Source organism: Tupaia chinensis, unplaced genomic scaffold, assembly GCF_000334495.1.
Source record: "Tupaia chinensis unplaced genomic scaffold, TupChi_1.0 Scaffold000348_1, whole genome shotgun sequence".
Lineage (NCBI taxonomy): Eukaryota > Metazoa > Chordata > Mammalia > Scandentia > Tupaiidae > Tupaia > Tupaia belangeri.
The window spans coordinates 838,666-856,308 of NW_006159842.1; the positions used below are offsets into that span (position 1 = coordinate 838,666).

Here is a 17,643-nt window from a genome sequence, read left to right on the forward strand (position 1 = left end):
GGCTCCTCCTGGCTTGGTCCTGCGGTGCGGACACGCGGTCTGCCCTGTTCGGCTTCCCATACCGACGCGAACCTGTCCGCTTTCTCGTTTGGGGGCTTCGCCGCCACCGAGACTCGGTCACCGCCCCGCTCAGGAGGAAGGATTCGGGGACGCCTGGGGGGCTGCGGATGAGAGATTGTGTGGCCGGGACCGCCACCGTCCTTCGAATTCCTCCCGTCTCTCGAGGCTCGGCCCGGACCCCACCGCTTAGGGAGCTCTTCCTCGTTTCGCCTGCCCACGAGGATTTTGCTCGGTCCCCCTCGCCCTTCTCGGGCGCTTTGTTTTGGTCGTTTTCACACGTTTTTATCTCTTCGTCCACGTTGTGAGTCCATGGGCGTTTCGGACCTAGGCCCCTCCTCTTCTCGAGTTCCATCCTGAGTTCATCCGGTGCCTTGCTTTACTGTATACACTCTTAGTTATTTGCTGATCGCTTCGTAGGATTCCTCCTGAGAAGTGATGGGAATCCTCAGGCTGCCCTTTTTGTTAGTCTTTAAAAAAAAAAAAAAAAGTTGGCCTTATTTTTTCAGAATTCTTACATAGACCATCTCACTCTAAGAAACAAGGATGCTAATAGCTAACACGTGTTCTAGCAGTGAGTTCTGCTAAGCACTTTAATAGCCATTATCGCCTCGTTCTTTTTTTTTTAATTTAATTTTTTTTTTTGGAGAGATTTTCTCTGTAGGGCGCGTGCACTCGCCAGACAGACAGAGAGAGACATAGAGACAGAAAGCGAGAAATCACCCCCCAGGGGGCATGGTCACACCGCAATCCCTTCTCGTCCATTCTCCTCTTGGGATCTTGGGCATGCACACACACGCGCCCGGCATGAGTTTTAAGCCACCGGGTCCGGGACGTGAACCGCAGTCGACTACGTGGGAGTCCAGCGACATAGCCTTTACGCTAACTGCTGGTTCCCATATCGCCTCATTCTTGAATTTAGGCAGTGAGGTAGGTAGAAGTATTCCTGTGCTTCACGGAAACTGAGGCTTGAGTAATTCTGTCATTAGTAAATGATGGAGCTCGGTAAGCAGATCGATTGAATCCAGTACCCTTGGCTGGATTACATTTAAGAAAAGAGATGCAGAGAAGCTAGGTGGTTTGTCTAAAATTGGGTAGTAAGTTAGAGATTTACACTAACATTGCAGGAACTCCTAGTACGAGAGCGCTGGCAGAACGTTCTGAACAGGCGTGGGCCAGACTTTCTGGGCGCTTACAGCAAATAACTGCTTGGTGCTACATGCCCTGGGCATTGTGTATAGAGACCTGGTGTCTGTGTGAGGGAGGGAATGAGTTGGGCTGTAAAACAGGCAGAGATGTAGGAGGAAAATGGAACCAAACCCTCTAGCATTGTGCCTTGGGCCCATTTCATCCTCTGGGAAGTGAGATAACAATACCTTACTCAATAGGGTTGTTGTATCAGTGAGTTTTTATACATATAAAATATGTGGAAGAGTGTTTGTCATACATGAGGCCACTTCAAAAAGTTCATGGAAAATGGGATTCAAGTACAAGTTTATTTTAGGTGCAAAAAAAAATTTTTTTTTTTTTTGGAGAGATTTTCACTATAGGGTGCGTGCGCTTGCCAGACAGACAGAGAGAGACATTAGAGACAGAAAGAGAGAAATCACCCCCCAGGGGGGATGGTCACGCCGCAATCCCTTCTCCTCCATTCTCCTCTCGGGATCTTGGGCACGCACGCACACGCGCCCGGCGTGAGTTTTAAGCCACCAGGTCCAGGACACGAATGGCGGTCGACTACGTGGGAGTCCAGCGACATAGCCATTATGCTAACTGCTGGTTCCCAGGTGCAAAAACTTTTGAAATCCATGCATAATTTTCTTTCTTTTCTTTTTAAAGGATTATTTAATTTTAGTTTTTAAAATTATTATTATTATTTTAACTTGCTATATGGCAAGTGCACTCACCAGAGAGAGGAAATGAGAAAGCAAGCCTCCAGGTCCAGGACTTGAACCATGGTTGACTATGTGGGAGTCTAGCGCCTTAATTGCCATGGCACTTGTCGGCTCCGTCATTTTCTTGTAATGCTCATTTCCCACAAACTTTTTTTTTTTTTTAGAGTTTTTTTTGCTATAGGGCGAGTGCACTTGCCAGACAGAGACAGACAGAGAGAGAGAAAGCGAGAAATCACTCGCGGGGGGGATGCCCATGCCGTAATCCCTTCTTCATTCTCCTCTCGTGATCTTGGGCACACACGCACACACACCTGGCATGAGTTTAAGCCACCGGGTCCAGGACGCGAACTGCGGTCGACTATGTGGGAGTCCAGTGATAAAGCCATTATGCTACCTGCTGGTCCCATCCCACGAACTTTTTGAAGATCTCTCATAGTGGATACTTACTTCATAGGTAGAGCAAATTCATTGAGACTGGGAACTCAAACCCACATCTTCTGACAGCCTGGTGCCCTCTATACAGTATACTAGTTGCTTTGTTTGCATTTCTTGCCTACGGAGGAAAGAATGATGACCTGACATAGTTAACTTTGTCCTACACCTTCCCAGGTTGGAAACAAGCAGGACAGGAGAGAGAAATTAAAGAAGGTTGGGGGACAGTGAATGAGAGGCAGGGGAGCTTTGCCTTTTGGGGTGTTCTGGATAGCTGGTTAGCCTGCCTCCTGAGTCTTACCCACCAGTCCAGCAGCAGGTCTGTGTAGAATACTCGTGCTCAGCACTAAAGTTGACCTGGTGTAGGGACCCAACCAGGTGCGAATGGTTCCTGGTCAGAAGTAGCTTCTAGTTAAATTGGGTAGACAAGAATAGAACATATAAAACAACCACAAGTGACCATGGGCAGCATGAAAATAGGGTTGAGGTTTTATGGTGTCAACTGTGCCAGCCATAGAGGAGGCAGTTTAGTAAGGGTGGCTGGAATGCGGTTATTTCCTGGTATTTACTGAGCACCTGGGTTGTACAAAGCTCTGAGCTGACACCGGGAATGAGAGGTGACTATGTGATGGTGTGTGCCCTGAGGAACTCCTAGTCTACGGGAGACAGGCACTCCATCGCGTCGGAGCAAGTGCACTGGTGAAGGTGTGTGCAGGCTGCTGCAAGCAGGACTTGGGAGGCTCCAGCTCTATCAGTATGAGTTGGAAAACGGGTCATCAGGGAGTCAGATAGGTTTGAAGGGTGAGTGGAAGTTACTAGGCAGGGAGTATATATTTTTTTCTTTTAGATTTTTGTCGTAGGGTAAGTTTGATCACCAGAGAGAGGGAAAGTGAGAAATCATCCCCCAGAGTGATGACCATGCCACAATCCTTTCTCAATTCTTTTGGAATTTTGCGCACGAGGCATAAATGCACCCGGTGGATCTGGGATCTAAACCATGGGGTTGACGAAGTGGGATCCAGCACCTTAATCACCACATCTCCTGCTGACCCACTAGGCAAGGAGTTTTAAGAGAATGTAGTGTGTTCAGGGACAAAGATGATTGAAATAGAGAGGAAGAGGGAATGAATGAGTGGGCGAAGAAGCCAGAGAAGCAGCCTGGTGTGGGATTGGAATTCAGGCGTTCTTAAATCAAATGAAGTGACCATGGAACAGGCTCGCCACGGGGCCCTCGATGTGTGTTGTTTCCTTACCCAAACCCTGGAGATGTAAGTTGAAACCAGTTTGAGAAAAGCCTTGCATCCCGTAATGTAGGTGGTAGAGGAGGTTTGGATTAGGTCTGGCTTAGGAAGGCTTCCCACCCCAACATGAGAAAATGTTAGTCTGCAGGCAGCCAACACCCACCTACACCCCAGAGTGTACATGACCAGATGGTTCACTAAGGATAAAAGGCTGTTAGGCTTACTAGGTATAATAGGTTCAGAAGCCGGGGCCAGCAGGTGGCGTGGTGGTTAAGGGTGCTGGACTCCCACATGGCTGACCGCGGTTCCAGTCCTAGACATGGTGGCTTGCTTTCTCACTTTCTCTCTCTATTCCCTCCCTCCCCCCCACCTCCTGTCAAACTAAACTAAAATAAATAATAAAGTTAAATGAAATAATTCTTTTTTTTTTTTTTTGGAGAGGTTTTTGCTATAGGGCGCGTGCGCTCGCCAGACAGACAGAGAGAGACATAGAGACAGAAAGTGAGAAATCACCCCCCAGGGGGGATGGTCACGCCGCAATCCCTTCTCGTCCATTCTCCTCTCGGGATCTTGGGCATGCACGCACACGCGCTCGGTGTGAGTTTTAAGCCACCGGGTCCAGGACACGAACTGCAGTCGACTACGTGGGAGTCCAGCGACATAGCCATTACGCTAACTGCTGGTTCCCTAAATGAAATAATTCTTAAAAAAAAAAAAAAAAAGTTTCAGAAGCCTGGATTTGGGAACATGAGGATTTTATTGTTTCTGTATTTTCTGTTTTTTAAATTATTTTTTTCCTAATAGTAAAGGCCTTTTTCAGAGTTCCCACCTATCTCAAGTAGGCCAGAGGGAATAATCCTCTATTCCCTTCCCAGCATCATAGCATGATGACAAGATCAGTGAGAATCCATAAGGGGAAGGAGACACACGGGGCAGAGTCACGGCCGTGAGTGTCTTCCCCACACCCCAGCTTTCGCTTACACATCTCCCTCACCAAAGAGAGGGAGAAGGGAAACGCACCCTCCATGCAGTCACTGTGTTTTTCAAGCTGCCAGGGCTGAGATCTGAACCATGTAGCTGGCCAGGTGGAATCTTGCTTCCTTAACCAGTAGACTTCAGGACCAGCCCTGTTCTTTAAGTTTATTTACTTATTTCTTCCACTAGGGAAATAGCAGCCCCGACAAGGCCCCAACAATCCTCTCCAGCCTCCAGCAGAACTGGGTCGTGGGGATGCATGTGTCTGATGCACCCAGATAGCTTGGGACCCTCATGTGTGGGCCAGCCCCACAGAGGTCATGTTCCTCCACTGTGTCACTGCCTGGCCCTGAAATTATTCTTTCATTATTCCCAAGAATGCTTTTGGGGGGCCAGCAGATGGCATAGTGGTTAAGGCACTAGGCTCCCACATGGCTGACCACAGATTGGGTCCTGGATTTAGCGGCTTGAAAATCACAGTGGACATGTGTGCGTGCATGTCCAAAATCCCAGGAGGAGAATGGAAAAGAATGGATTGCTGCATGGTCATCCACCCGGGGAGTGATCTCTGTCTCTGTTTCTCCAGCGAGCACATGCACTCTGTGTCAAAAAAAAAAAAAAGAAGAAGAAGAAGAATGCTCTTGGAACTGCCTGCATCAGAACTGGGTGCTGGTTTAAAAGGGTACATTTCTTTAATCCCCCCTTCCAGAATCTAAACTTCTGGTGGAAGTGTTGGAGAATTCTGCATTTGTGTCCATATTAACAACTGAACTTCAGTTGTGTTTAATTGCTGGAGGGCGGGTGTGCTGGCCACAGAGAGCCAGGTGAAGAGAGAGAGAACACCCTCTAGTGAGGCATGAGCATGCTGTGATCATTTTCCTCCATTCATTCCTATCTGTATTTTAGGTGTACACACACACACGTATACACATATACACATGTATACACACACACACACACACACACACACACACACACACACACACACCTGACATGGTTTTCAAGCTGCAGGCGCTGGGATTTGAACTGCAGTAAGCCAGGTGGTGTCTGGCTCCCTTAACCACTACATTATGAGGCCAGCCCAAGAGAACTTCCTAACTTTGTATTTATTTTTCTTCAACAAATATTTACTACATGCCTACACATACCTAGGGTAGTGTACTCACCAAGGTACGGTATAAACAAAGAAAAAATCTTACATTCAAGTGTGATGTGAGGGTGTTAGGGTGGAGGAAACCGTTGGATAGGCTGGGCAGAGGCTGAGGAAATGTCATTTTGAAAGTCTGGGGGACTTATGATGTAAGTAAGGAACTTTTGGGCTCCAAAGAATGTGGACTTTGGAGTCAGTCCAACCTCTGAGCCTCAGGTCTTTATAAGTGAGGCTAAAAATAGTACCTATCTCATAGGGTGGTGTTGGTAATTAAGTGACAATGCAAATAAAATGTCTAATATGGTGCTCTGCATACAGTAAATGGGAAATGAAAAACAAAAAGTACACAAAGTATGGTTATCCCCATTTTGCAGATGAGAATGTTCGGAAGGAAGGGTTGTTGGCCAAAGCTGAGCAGCTCGTAGATGGCTAGCAGTGGAGTCTGGGTTTGAACTCTGGTCCAAAGACGTGTTTACTCCTGACCCTGAGTATTCTGCGTCTCGGAGGACTCGCTGCTTCTTGGCAGCTTGCTCTGTCTGCAGAAGTGTTCAGTTGTTTCAGTGCCTGGCGCTTGCTCAGTAGCGTCAGTTTTTGTTTTCCATTCCCAGGAACAACTGATGTCATGCAGGGGTTTGAGGAACACTGGAAAAAGCCAGGATTTCTCTCAGGTCACTGGGAAAACACCCACTGGCTTCAGGCAGGTGCCTGGCAGTGTTTGGCCCCAGCAGCACCTGGTGGAATCCTTACAGATGTGGATTGCTTCCTCTTCCTCTAGGGTGAAGGCCATGCCACCTGGGAAAGTTCCGCGGAAGGAGGACTTGGGGCTGCAGTGTGAGTGGGGGTCCTGCTCTTTCGTGTGCTCCGCCATGGAGGAGTTCTGCGAGCATGTCACTCAGCACCTGCAGCAGCACCTGCACAGCTCCGGGGACGAGGATGAGGATGACCCACTTGGTAAGGGAACAGGCTGTGGGACTTGGGGAGAGCTCTTGGGGAGGTGGGAGAGTCAGTAAGGATATGGCAAATAAACCTGCCATGCTACCACCTAGAGGCAGTTACTGTAGTTCTTTGCAAACATTCTTTTGACCTCTCTGCATGTGTGCATGTAGTACGTGTGTATACGTGTGTATAAATGTACTAAATACACCTATTTTTTTTTTTCTTTTTGAGAGGTTTTTGCTATAGGGCGCGCGCGCACGCCAGAAAGACAGAGAGAGACAGAAACCGAGAAATCATCCTCCAGGGGGGATGGCCACTCTGCAATCCCTTCTCTTCTATTCTCTTGGGATCTTGGGCACACATGCACACGCGCCTGGCATGAGTTTAAGCCACTGGGTCTGGGACTCGAACTACGATCAACCATTTGGGAGTCCAGCGACATCCTCTTGGGATTTTGAGCACACATGTGCATGCGCTCTGTTTTTCAAGTCACAGGGACCAGGACTCAATCCACAAAGTCAGCCACGTGGGGATCCAACTGCATTAAGCACCATGCCACCCACTGTCCCAAGAATTTAGTTGTTTCTGAAAAGAAGACAGTTTAGAAATTGAAATCACCCCCTAAATTCCTTTTATTTTTGTACTAGCTTTTTAAAAATTTTTAATTACTTAATTTAATTTTATTTATTTATTCATTTATTTTAATTTGACCAGAAAGAGACAGGGACAGAGAGAGAGAGAGAGAGAGAAAGGAAGCCACCAGGTTTGGGACTCGAACCATGGTTGGCCATGTGGGAGTGTCCAGTGCCTTAACTACGCCACCTGCTGGCCTTGACCCCTAAATACCTTTCATATATAAATACTATAGTTTACTTTCTGAAACTATCAGTTATAGTTTGAAGTCATCAGACTTGAAACAGAATTTGATGTGGAGGAAGGAGCTCTGCCTCCATTCTTTCTAGAATAAGATTTTCTTTTTTTCTGTCAGAGGGTGTGTGCTCTCATCCAAGGGACAGAGAGAAAGAGGAAGAAAGCACCCTGGGAGCAACAGTCGCATCAAAGCCTTTCTCCATTTCCCCCTCCTTTGGCATTCTGGGCACTTATGCATATGAGCCTGGCAAGGGATTGTGGCACGTCTAAATCCCTAGGGGATGATTTCTTACTTTCCCTCTCTTTCTCTGCCTGTAGTGTGCATACGTGCCCGATACCAAAAACTGAAATACAAAAACAAAGTTAATTCCTAAAAAAAAGTTTGGTTATGGTTTTTTTTTTTAAAGAGGTTTTTTGCTATAGGGCGCATGTGCTCACCAGAGAGAGAGACAGAGAGATAGAAAGCAAGAAATCACCCCCCAGAGGGGATGGCCACGCCGCAGTCCCTTCTCCATTCTCCTCTCGGGATCTTAGGCACGCATGCACATGCCCCATGCCTGAGTTTTAAGCCACCGGGTCCAGGATGCGAACTGCGGTCAACTACGTGGGAGTCCAGCGACATAGCCATTACGCTAACTCTAACTGCTGGTCCCAGTTATGGTTCTTTTTTTTTTTGGAGAGGTTTTTTTCGCTATAGGGTGCGTGCACTCGCCAGTCAGACAGAGAGAGACAGAGAGATAGAAAGCAAGAAATCACCCTCCAGGGGGGATGGTCACGCCACAATCCCTTCTCCTCCATTCTCCTCTCAGGATCTTGGGCACACACGCACACGGGCCTGGCGTGAGTTTTAAGCCACCGGGTCCAGGATGCGAACTGCGGTCAACTACGTGGGAGTCCAGCGACATAGCCATTACGCTAACTGCTGGCTCCCCCCAGTTACAGTTCTTAAGAGACGCTAGAGAGATAGTAAGTGGATTAGAATAGCCAGTTAGGGGGGAGGGGCTGGGAATGTAACAAGTACAAAGGATCCCAGTCCTTGGCCTCATGTAACTTTCAGTCAGAATGTGAATCAAATTAACACATCTAGTACTAGCCGGTGCCATGTTGGTTAAGGTGCTAGATCCTACTTGGCCGACTCCACAGTTCAAGTCCCAAACCCAGTGGCCTAAAAAACATGCCGTGTGTACAGGTACCCAAAATCTCAACAGAATGGAGATCATTCCTCCTGGGGGATGATTTCTCACTTTCACTTTCTCTCTGTCTCTTTACAGCATGCACACATGCCCTGCGGCAAAAAAAAATCTAAAAACAAAAAAGATGATCACATCTATAAATACAAAACTGTACCTAGTGATAAGTCCTGCGAGCGTGGGAGGACCACAGTACTGTAAAAGTATTAGAAGAAGGGTAATTGGATGTAGACGGGCATGTCCCAGAAAGTGTGGTAAGATCTGAAGGACGAGAATCCATAAACAGGTGAAGTGTGGTCTAGGCAGAGGTGACGGCCTGCGGAGGTGTGTGCCAGAGATTCGGAGACAGCAGTGTGGTTGGCATGCACCACCTCCAGCTCAGTTTCTGCCACTCCCTGAGGAAGATGCTGCCTTTCACTTCTTGTGAAACCCCCTTTCCCTCTTTTTAACTTAAGATCTGCCTTCTCCAGGAAGGCCCCACTGGCTATTTTCTTTCTTTCTTTCTTTTTTTCTTTTGGAGAGTTTTTTTTTTTTTTCCCCGCTATAGGGCACGTGTGCTCACCAGACAGACAGAGACAGAGAGATAGAAAGCGAGAAATCTCCCCCCTGGGGGAGTCACGCCACAATCCCTTCTCCTCCATTCTCCTCTCGGGATCTTGGGCACGCATGCACAGGCGCCCGGCGTGAGTTTTAAGCCACCGGGTCCGGGATGCGAACCACGGTCGACTATGTGGGAGTCCAGCAACATAGCCATTATGCTAACTGCTGGTTCCCCCCTTTTATTTATTTATTTATTTATTTATTTTTTTTTTTAAGAATGATTTTTTAACTAGGGGCCAGTAGGTGGCAGGGCAGTTTAGGGGCATTGCTTTCTCACGTCCCCTTTCTATCTTGTTCTTTCCCTCTCTGGTCAAATTAAAATAAGTAAATAAAGTTAAATAAAATAATTCTTTTTTTATTGGGACCAGCAGTTAGCGTAATGGCTATGTCGCTGGACTCCCATGTAGTCGACCATGGTTCAAGTCCTGGACCCGGTGGCTTAAAACTCACATTGGGCGTGTGTGTGTGCGTGCCCAAGATCCCGAGAGGAGAATGGAGGAGAAGGGATTGCGGTGTGGCCATCCCCCCCTGGGGGATGATTTCTCGCTTTCTGTATCTCTGTCTCTCTGTCTGTCTGGCAAGCGCACACCACCCTATAGCAAAAACCTCTCCAAAAAAAAAAATTATTATTTTTATTTAGCTTTATTTATTCACTTATTTTTTAAAATTTGATGGTCACACGACTGATGGTCATTACTACCAGCATTTGCTGAACGAACACCTTGTGGTTTGGTTAGAGTCCGCCCTCCTCACCCCTGCTTTGTGCTGCAGGTGGAAGGAGAGCTGAGCCTTAGAGAGTGTCAGACTCTCCCTTCTTAACCCTTTTCTGCAGAGGAAGAATTCTCCTGTTTGTGGCAGGGGGGGGGGGCTTTTTTTTTTGGCACTGTTCGGCTTTTGTTCTCTGGACAGTTCTGCTGACCTCATCCGCCACGTCTACTTCCACTGCTACCACACCAAGCTGAAACAGTGGGGGCTGCAGGCCTTGCAAAGCCAGGCTGACCTCAGCCCGTGCATCCTGAACTTCCAGAGCCGGAACATCATTCCTGATATCCCCGACCACTTCCTGTGTCTGTGGGAGCACTGTGAGGTCAGCAGGCAGTGCCAGCAGTAGGAGCGGAAGGAAGGGGGGGGTCTTCACTCAGGACACCTTGACCTTTCAGGGATGCCTGTGTGTCCCAGGTTCCTACTAGTGTCCTCTGTTTCTGGGTATCTCCTTCCCAACCCCACCCAGGTTAATTTGGGAGAGTGGCAGGGAGTCCCCTTTGGATACATAAGGGTAAGGGTCTACCACCCTCAGTCCTTACTGCAAGTTGTCTTTGGCACAGAGCTCTTTCGACAATCCCGAGTGGTTCTACCGGCACGTGGAAGCCCACAGCCTGGGCTGTGAATACCAAGCTGTTGGCAAGGACAGCCATGTAGCACTCTGTGGCTGGAAAGGTAGGGCCTTTCCTTAACTCCTGGCTCTGGAAGAAACCCCGAGGCTGCTGAGTGGCTGGGGCAGCCAGGGATATGGGACCAGTCCTGCAGTGCATGGTTTTGCTCCTGGCTGAAGAGACTTGGGGGTGGGCTCAGCCTGGTTTGGGGGTTAGTGGTGGGAGACTGACCAGCCTTCCTTCCAGGCTGTACCTGCACCTTCAAGGACCGCTTTAAGCTTCGAGAGCACCTCCGCAGCCATACCCAGGAGAAGGTGGTGGCCTGCCCCACCTGCGGGGGCATGTTTGCCAACAACACCAAGTTCTTAGACCACATTCGTCGCCAGACCTCATTGGATCGTAAGCAGTTTGAAGAGAAGGGGGTGGGCACAGACTTCCTGCTTAGAGGGGTTGGGGACGGGTTGTCAGGGGAGGCAGCCACTGAAGGGATCTGCAGCTTGGCTCCCTTTCCCTTTGGGCTCAGGCACCTCCCAGTAGGCTCTTTGCTGACTCAGAGTCCTAGACCTTGTGATTCAGCACTTACTCTGCACTGTATCAGTCATCCCAGGGAATCCTCACAACAGCCCCATGAGGTAGGCTTCTTATCCCCCTTTTTGCAGATGAGGAAGCTGAGGCTCAGAGAGGTTAAATCACTTACCTGAGATCACACAGCTAGTAAGTGGGGAAGCTGGGATTCTAACTCAGGTTCTCGACTCCAAGTGCCATGTTCTGCCCATGATACCGTGTCTCTCCACAGCTCCCTAAGCTCCCTTGTTCTGCTTGGGTGGCTCCTTCTGCCTGGGGTGGTCTCCTCTCTGTGCTCCTCTGCCACCTGCCACAGCCCTTTTTTCTTTGGCCCGCCCCACCCCAGAGCAGCGCTTCCAGTGCTCTCACTGTTCCAAGAGGTTTGCCACAGAGCGGCTGCTGCGGGACCACATGCGCAACCACGGTGAGTGGCCTGGCGCCCCAGCTGCTGCCCCTGCCCACCTAGGCCCCAGTCCTCGAGTCACAGCCTGCTCTCTGCTCCTCCCAGTGAATCACTATAAGTGCCCTCTGTGTGACATGACCTGCCCGCTGCCCTCCTCCCTCCGCAACCACATGCGCTTTCGCCACAGTGAGGACCGGCCCTTTAAATGCGACTGTTGTGACTACAGGTAAGGGGAGCCAGGGGCCAGGAAACAGCCTCTTCGGGGGGCCCCCATGTCCTACAACCCTTCCTGACCTGTTCTGGCAGCTGCAAGAATCTGATTGACCTCCAGAAGCACTTGGATACCCACAGCAAGGAGCCAGCCTACAGGTGTGACTTTGAGAACTGCAGCTTCACTGCCCGATCCCCCTGTTCTATCAAGTCCCACTACCGCAAAGTGCACGAAGTGAGTGGGGCAGGCGGGCAGGGCGGGCACAAGGGTCAGCGAGTCCAGGATGAAGTCAGCCTCACCTGTCCCTCCCTCTCGCATCAGGGAGACTCCGAGCCAAGGTACAAGTGTCACGTGTGTGAGAAATGCTTCACGCGGGGCAACAACCTCACCATTCATCTCCGTAAGAAGCACCAGTTCAAGTGGCCCTCAGGGCACCCCCGTTTCCGGTATGTCTCTCACCTCCACCCCACCACCCCCAGATTTACACAACGTTTTAGGATACTGTTTTGTCAAGTTTAATACTTGTTATTTGGTGGTGCACTTGTATCCACTGTTTTCATTTAGACTCAGAGATCCCTGAGAACTGTGATGGGGCCAGAGTTGTTTAGATTTTTAAAAATTTTAATTTTATTTATTATTATTTTAAATGTGACCAGAGTCGGGTGGGGGTGGGTGGAGAGAAAATGAGGAAGCAAGCTCCCATGTCCAGGACTTGAACTGCATTCTGTCATGTGGGAGTCTAGCACCTTAACAACCATTGCCACCTGCTGGCCCCCCCTTTTTCAGTTTTAATCCAAGGCATGGTGCCAAACCCAAAAAATGGTGCCAGAAGTCTTTTGGCTAGAACTTAGCTGGAGTCTAGGGACCCTGTTCTTCAACTCTCTGGCCTTCTCCAAATCTCTTAACCTCCCACCTTCTAATACCCATGGTCGATCAATCTTGCACTGGGTTTGGTTTCTACCTAAAATTTTCTGGGTTTTGTTATTTTAGAGAGGTTTTTGCTATAGGACCCGTGCACGTGCCGGAGAGACAGAAAATGAGAAATCATCCCCGGGGGGCGGTGCGGGCGGCCATACTGCAGTCCCTTCTCCAAGTCTTCTCTTGGGATTTTGGGCATGCATGTACATGTGGCTGGCATCAGGTTTAAGCCACCAACTGGGTCTGGGATTTGAACTGTTGTCAACTATGTGGGTGTCCAGCAACATAACCATTATGCCATCTGCTGGTCCCAAATTCTCCTTTTTTAAATTTTTTTAAAGAGGTTTTTGCTATAGGGCACATGCGCTCGCTAGACAGAGAGACAGAAAGCGAGAAATCACTCCCTGGGGGTGATGGCCTTGCCACAATCTCTTCTCCATTCTCCTCTCGGGATCTTGGGCATGCACGCACACGCGCCCAGCGTGAGTTTTAAGCCACTGGGTCCGGGACGCGAACCGCGGTCCACTATGTGGGAATCCAATGACATAGCCATTGCATTAACTGCTGGTCCCCCAAATTCTCCATTTTGAATAGTGCTCCTTCCTTCCTGCCTGTTCTCCACATTCCAATAAAGACTTTTTTTGTCAACCCAGTCACTTAGACTCCTAGGCCTCCTTCCACTCCTCACATTTGTTCCTCAGCTTGCCAGTCTCCAGGCTGTGGCCGCACTCCCGCCCAGCCTTGCTGCCCACTCTCCTCCCTCCCCAGGTACAAGGAGCACGAAGATGGCTACATGCGGCTGCAGCTGGTGCGCTACGAGAGTGTGGAGCTGACGCAGCAGCTGCTGCGGCAGCCGCAGGAAGGCTCGGGCCTTGGAGCAGCACTCATCGAGAGCAGCCTGCAGGGCATCATTATAGAAACGGTGCCAGGGGAGCCAGGACCTGAGGATGGGATGGAAGAGGAAGAGGAGGGCAGAGGCGAGGAGGGGACAGGCTTCTCAGTTACTCAGGACAATGCCAGCCCTGTCATCCATGTAATGAATCAGACCAACACCCAAGGCCAGCGGGAGGTAGTCTACTATGTGCTGTCTGAAGTCCCTGAGCCGCTCTCTGGGGGCCTCATGGAACAACTTCAAGGAATATCTGCAGAGCCCGAGGGCCAGACGGTGTGAAGGCTGCAGAGCCTGCCCATTCCTGCCCCGGGGCCTGGGGCTTGAGCCAGGTGGGTGCCGGTGCCCTTGGTGGGCGGCCCTTGCCAATGGATGCCTTTAGGAGTTGGTGCTGAGAGCAGCATGGTCCACTGTGGCCTGGACCTGTGTCACCCTGCAGACTCTAAGGACTTCCTTTTCTGCCAGACCGTGTCTTAGGGATCCTGACGAGTCTGGGTCTTGGTGACTATCTCGGATGTTGTTCTTGCTGCCAGGACTGTTCACAGCTTAACCCTAACCCTAGACATGCTGGACCATGATGAAATCCTTAGTCAACTCATTTCCATTCCTTTGAAAAAGTTGTTTTAAATTTATTCTTCCATGAGCCAGAGCATCAGAGAGGAAGAGCAAGGGCCAGTGCCCCAGCAGTCTTGATGTTGCCGTCCACCCCAGCCTCAGCCTCCCCCGTGGGTACACATTCCTGGTGTGCCCTGGGAGGTCTCCAAACGCCAATTGGAATGTCTTCACGTGGGTCAGCATCTCAGAGTGTTGTGTTTTGCTGTCACACCACCGTCTAGCCCCCTTCTATCCCATCATCAGGATCCTTGTGCCCAGGGAGGATACATAACTGGTCCCTTTCCTCACCACCAGCCAAGGCTTTGAGAACCAAGCAGCCATTTCTCTTCTAAGGGTTTGTCTTAAGACCCCAAGGACTTTCATGATTTCCTCAGGGATGGTATTGAGAGTGTGTGCTACAGTTGGTTTTGGTAATAAAAGAAACTTGTAGATTGTGACTCATTTTTTCCCCCAAGAATTATTTTATTATTTTTTAATTTGACCAGCGAGAGAAGGAAAGAGAATATAGGCTGTCAGGTCTGGGGCTTGAATCATGGTCTGCCATGTGGGAGTCCAGCTCCTTAACCACCATGCTATCTGCCACCCGTATTACTCTTTTTTAAATTTTTAAAAAATTTTAAAATGTTATTTATTTATTTATTTAGAGAGGTTTTTGTTATAGGGTGTGGTTGCTTGCCAGAAAGATAGAGACAGAGAGACAGCAATAAATCACCCCCCAGGGGGGATGGCCATACCGCAATCCTTTCTCCATTCTCCTCTCAGGATCTTGGGCACGCACGCACACACACACACACACGCCCAGTGTGAGTTTGAGCCACCGGGTCCGGGGCTCGAATTGCTGTTGACTACGTGGGAGTTCAGTGACATAGCCATTATGCTAACTGCTGATCCCGCTTTTAAAAATTTTTTTAAATAATTATTTTATTTATTTTAATTTGACAAGATAGAGGGAAAGTGAGAAAGCAAGCCACCAGGTCTGGGCCCTGAACTGTAGTTGGCCATGTGGGAGTCCAGTGCCCTTCATTACCACACCACCTGCCAGCCCTGTTGCTCATTTCTTCATTTTGGTGGCAGCGGGCTAGGTACGGAGGAGCAATAGCCATCCAGAAGAGCTGGATAATTAGGCTCATTTCCCTTTTACTACTAGAATAGTTTGTTTTTAAGTGTCACGTTGTCCCTCCATTGGGTGAGACTTCTCCATTTCTTCTCAGAGCATCTGCTGTCTCCATGGAGGCCCTGGGCATTTGGCATGAGTGGGCAGTAGCAGTGCTGTGCTGTGGAGTGGACAAGAGCTGGGCTCACTCTCGGCCTCCATTAGAACCCAGTGGGTTCTAATGCCTCCCGGGTAGACCTGTGGGTGGGACTGGGACAGAAGCTGGGGAGGGGGATAGAGGGGCCTACCAGGGAGTAACAAGTGCTAAAGGGGTTCAGGAACTAAGCTAGAAATGAAGGTAGAATGTGCTTTTTTTTCCTGAAGGAAAGAATGTATTACATTCCCAGGTTGAAATGTCCGCAGTAAGAACCACTGCTCAGGCCTGTTCATCTGTCAGTCCCTGTATCCATTCTCATGGTCTCTGCCACTCTAGAGAGTCAGAGAAATAATTTCAGCAGTCTTAGAGGGACTGGAAACTGCCCTAAGAAGATTTCTAGGTCTTTGTTTTAGTTCGCCAGAGGGTGCATGTGCTCACGTAAGAGACAAGGTGAGAAAACACCCCCATGGGCATTTTTCCTTGGGATTTTGGGCACTTAGGCACTCATGCCCAGCGTGTCTTTCAAGCTGCTGGGACCAGGTCTGGAACTATGCATTTGGTCATGTGGTGTCTTACCACCTTAACCGCTGTGCCACCAACTGGCCCTGATTTCTAGACCTTTTATTAAGTTTATTTCCTATATGGGTGAATGCGAGAGAACATCCCCAAAAGGGTCTCAACGTGGTCTACCCCCAGCTTCTGCCAGTGCCCATGGGTCATGGGCACTCCTGTGCTGGTGTGCTCAGGGAGGTCTCCAGACATGAACTGAGGACCTTCTCTTCACTCTGTCAGCCATTTACTGAGTTCTGCTGTGGTCTAAGCACAGGTACTAAGGAGAGGAAGTCGAATAAACACCTGCTCTGGAGGGAGTTCAATAGAGAGAGACTAGTTGAGGGATGATAGAAGCTTATTGGGGGACATCTAGAAAATTCAAAATAGGAGGAGGCAGGATTACCTGGGAAAGGGATCATGAAAGTCTTCACCTGGGAAAGGGTCTTTCTGCCCAATCCCAGATGACTAAGGGCTCTCTAAACCCTGGTCGGCTCCCCTGTTACAGCAGCCAAGAGCTGTGCATTGAGAACGGATCTCACATGGATAACCGTGGTTTGAATCCTGGCCCCAGTGGCCACATGCTGCATGCCTTCCCAAAATCCGGACAGGAAGGAAAGGAGAAAAGGGATTGTGGTGTGACCGTACCTCCAGGGAGGAGGGGTGCGTGTACTCTGGTGAGCACAGGCACCACTTGGCAATAAAAACTGGAAAAAAAAAAACCAAAAGATATTTTTTAGATTTTTGTTATAGGGCACATGCACTCACCAGAGAAACAGAGACAAGACAGAAAGCAAGAAATCACCCTGGTGGTGGTGGTGGGGAGGCGCGGGGAATGGCCACACCATAATCCCTTCTCCATTCTCCTCTTGGGGTTTTGGGCACGCATGCACACACACACGTATGCGTGCCCTGTGGGAGTTTCAAGTCGCTAGGTCTGAAACTCAGACTGGTCAGTCATGTGGGAATCCAGCAACATAACCATTACACCATCTGCTGGTCCTAAAAAACTTTTTTGGGGGGAGTTATTTTATTTAACTTTACTTATTTATTTATATTTGAGTGGTAGAGAGGTGGAAAGTGAGAAAGCAAGCCGCCAGGTCCAGAACTGATTCGTGGTTGACCATGTGGGAGTTCAGCGCCCTTCACCACGCCACCTGCTGGCCCTCCCCAAAAACCTTTTTTTTTAAGAATTATTTTAACTTTATTTATTATTATTTTCCAATTTGACCAGAGAGGGAGAGAGAGGGAGAGGGAGGGAGGGAGGGAAAATGAGAAAGGAAGCCACCAGGTCTGAGACTCGAACCATGGTTGGCCATGTAGGAGTCCAGTGTCTTTAACCACCATGCCGCCTGCTGGCCCCCACAAAAAGCTTTATTTTAAAGAATTACTTTATGTATTTATTTATCTTTAATTTGATCAGAGAGAGAGAAAGTGAGAAAGCATGGTACCAGGTCCAGGACTCCAGCTGTGGTCAGCTATGTGGGAATCCAGCATCCTTAACCACCACGCCACCTGCTGGCCC

General features: G+C 49.2%; 1 protein-coding gene across 1 annotated transcript; it reads left to right on the forward strand.

The window, feature by feature from the left end:
• Positions 1 to 5,214: 5,214 nt before the first annotated feature.
• On the forward strand, positions 5,215 to 14,756 carry HINFP (histone H4 transcription factor). Its single transcript, XM_006152304.3, is given in 11 exon segments — positions 5,215 to 5,282; positions 6,526 to 6,701; positions 10,179 to 10,207; positions 10,209 to 10,433; positions 10,672 to 10,783; positions 10,966 to 11,118; positions 11,630 to 11,707; positions 11,792 to 11,912; positions 11,993 to 12,131; positions 12,219 to 12,343; positions 13,584 to 14,756. Coding segments are annotated over 11 exon segments (1,608 nt in total). The 5' UTR covers positions 5,215 to 5,235; the 3' UTR covers positions 13,987 to 14,756.
• The last annotated feature ends 2,887 nt before the right edge of the window (positions 14,757 to 17,643 follow it).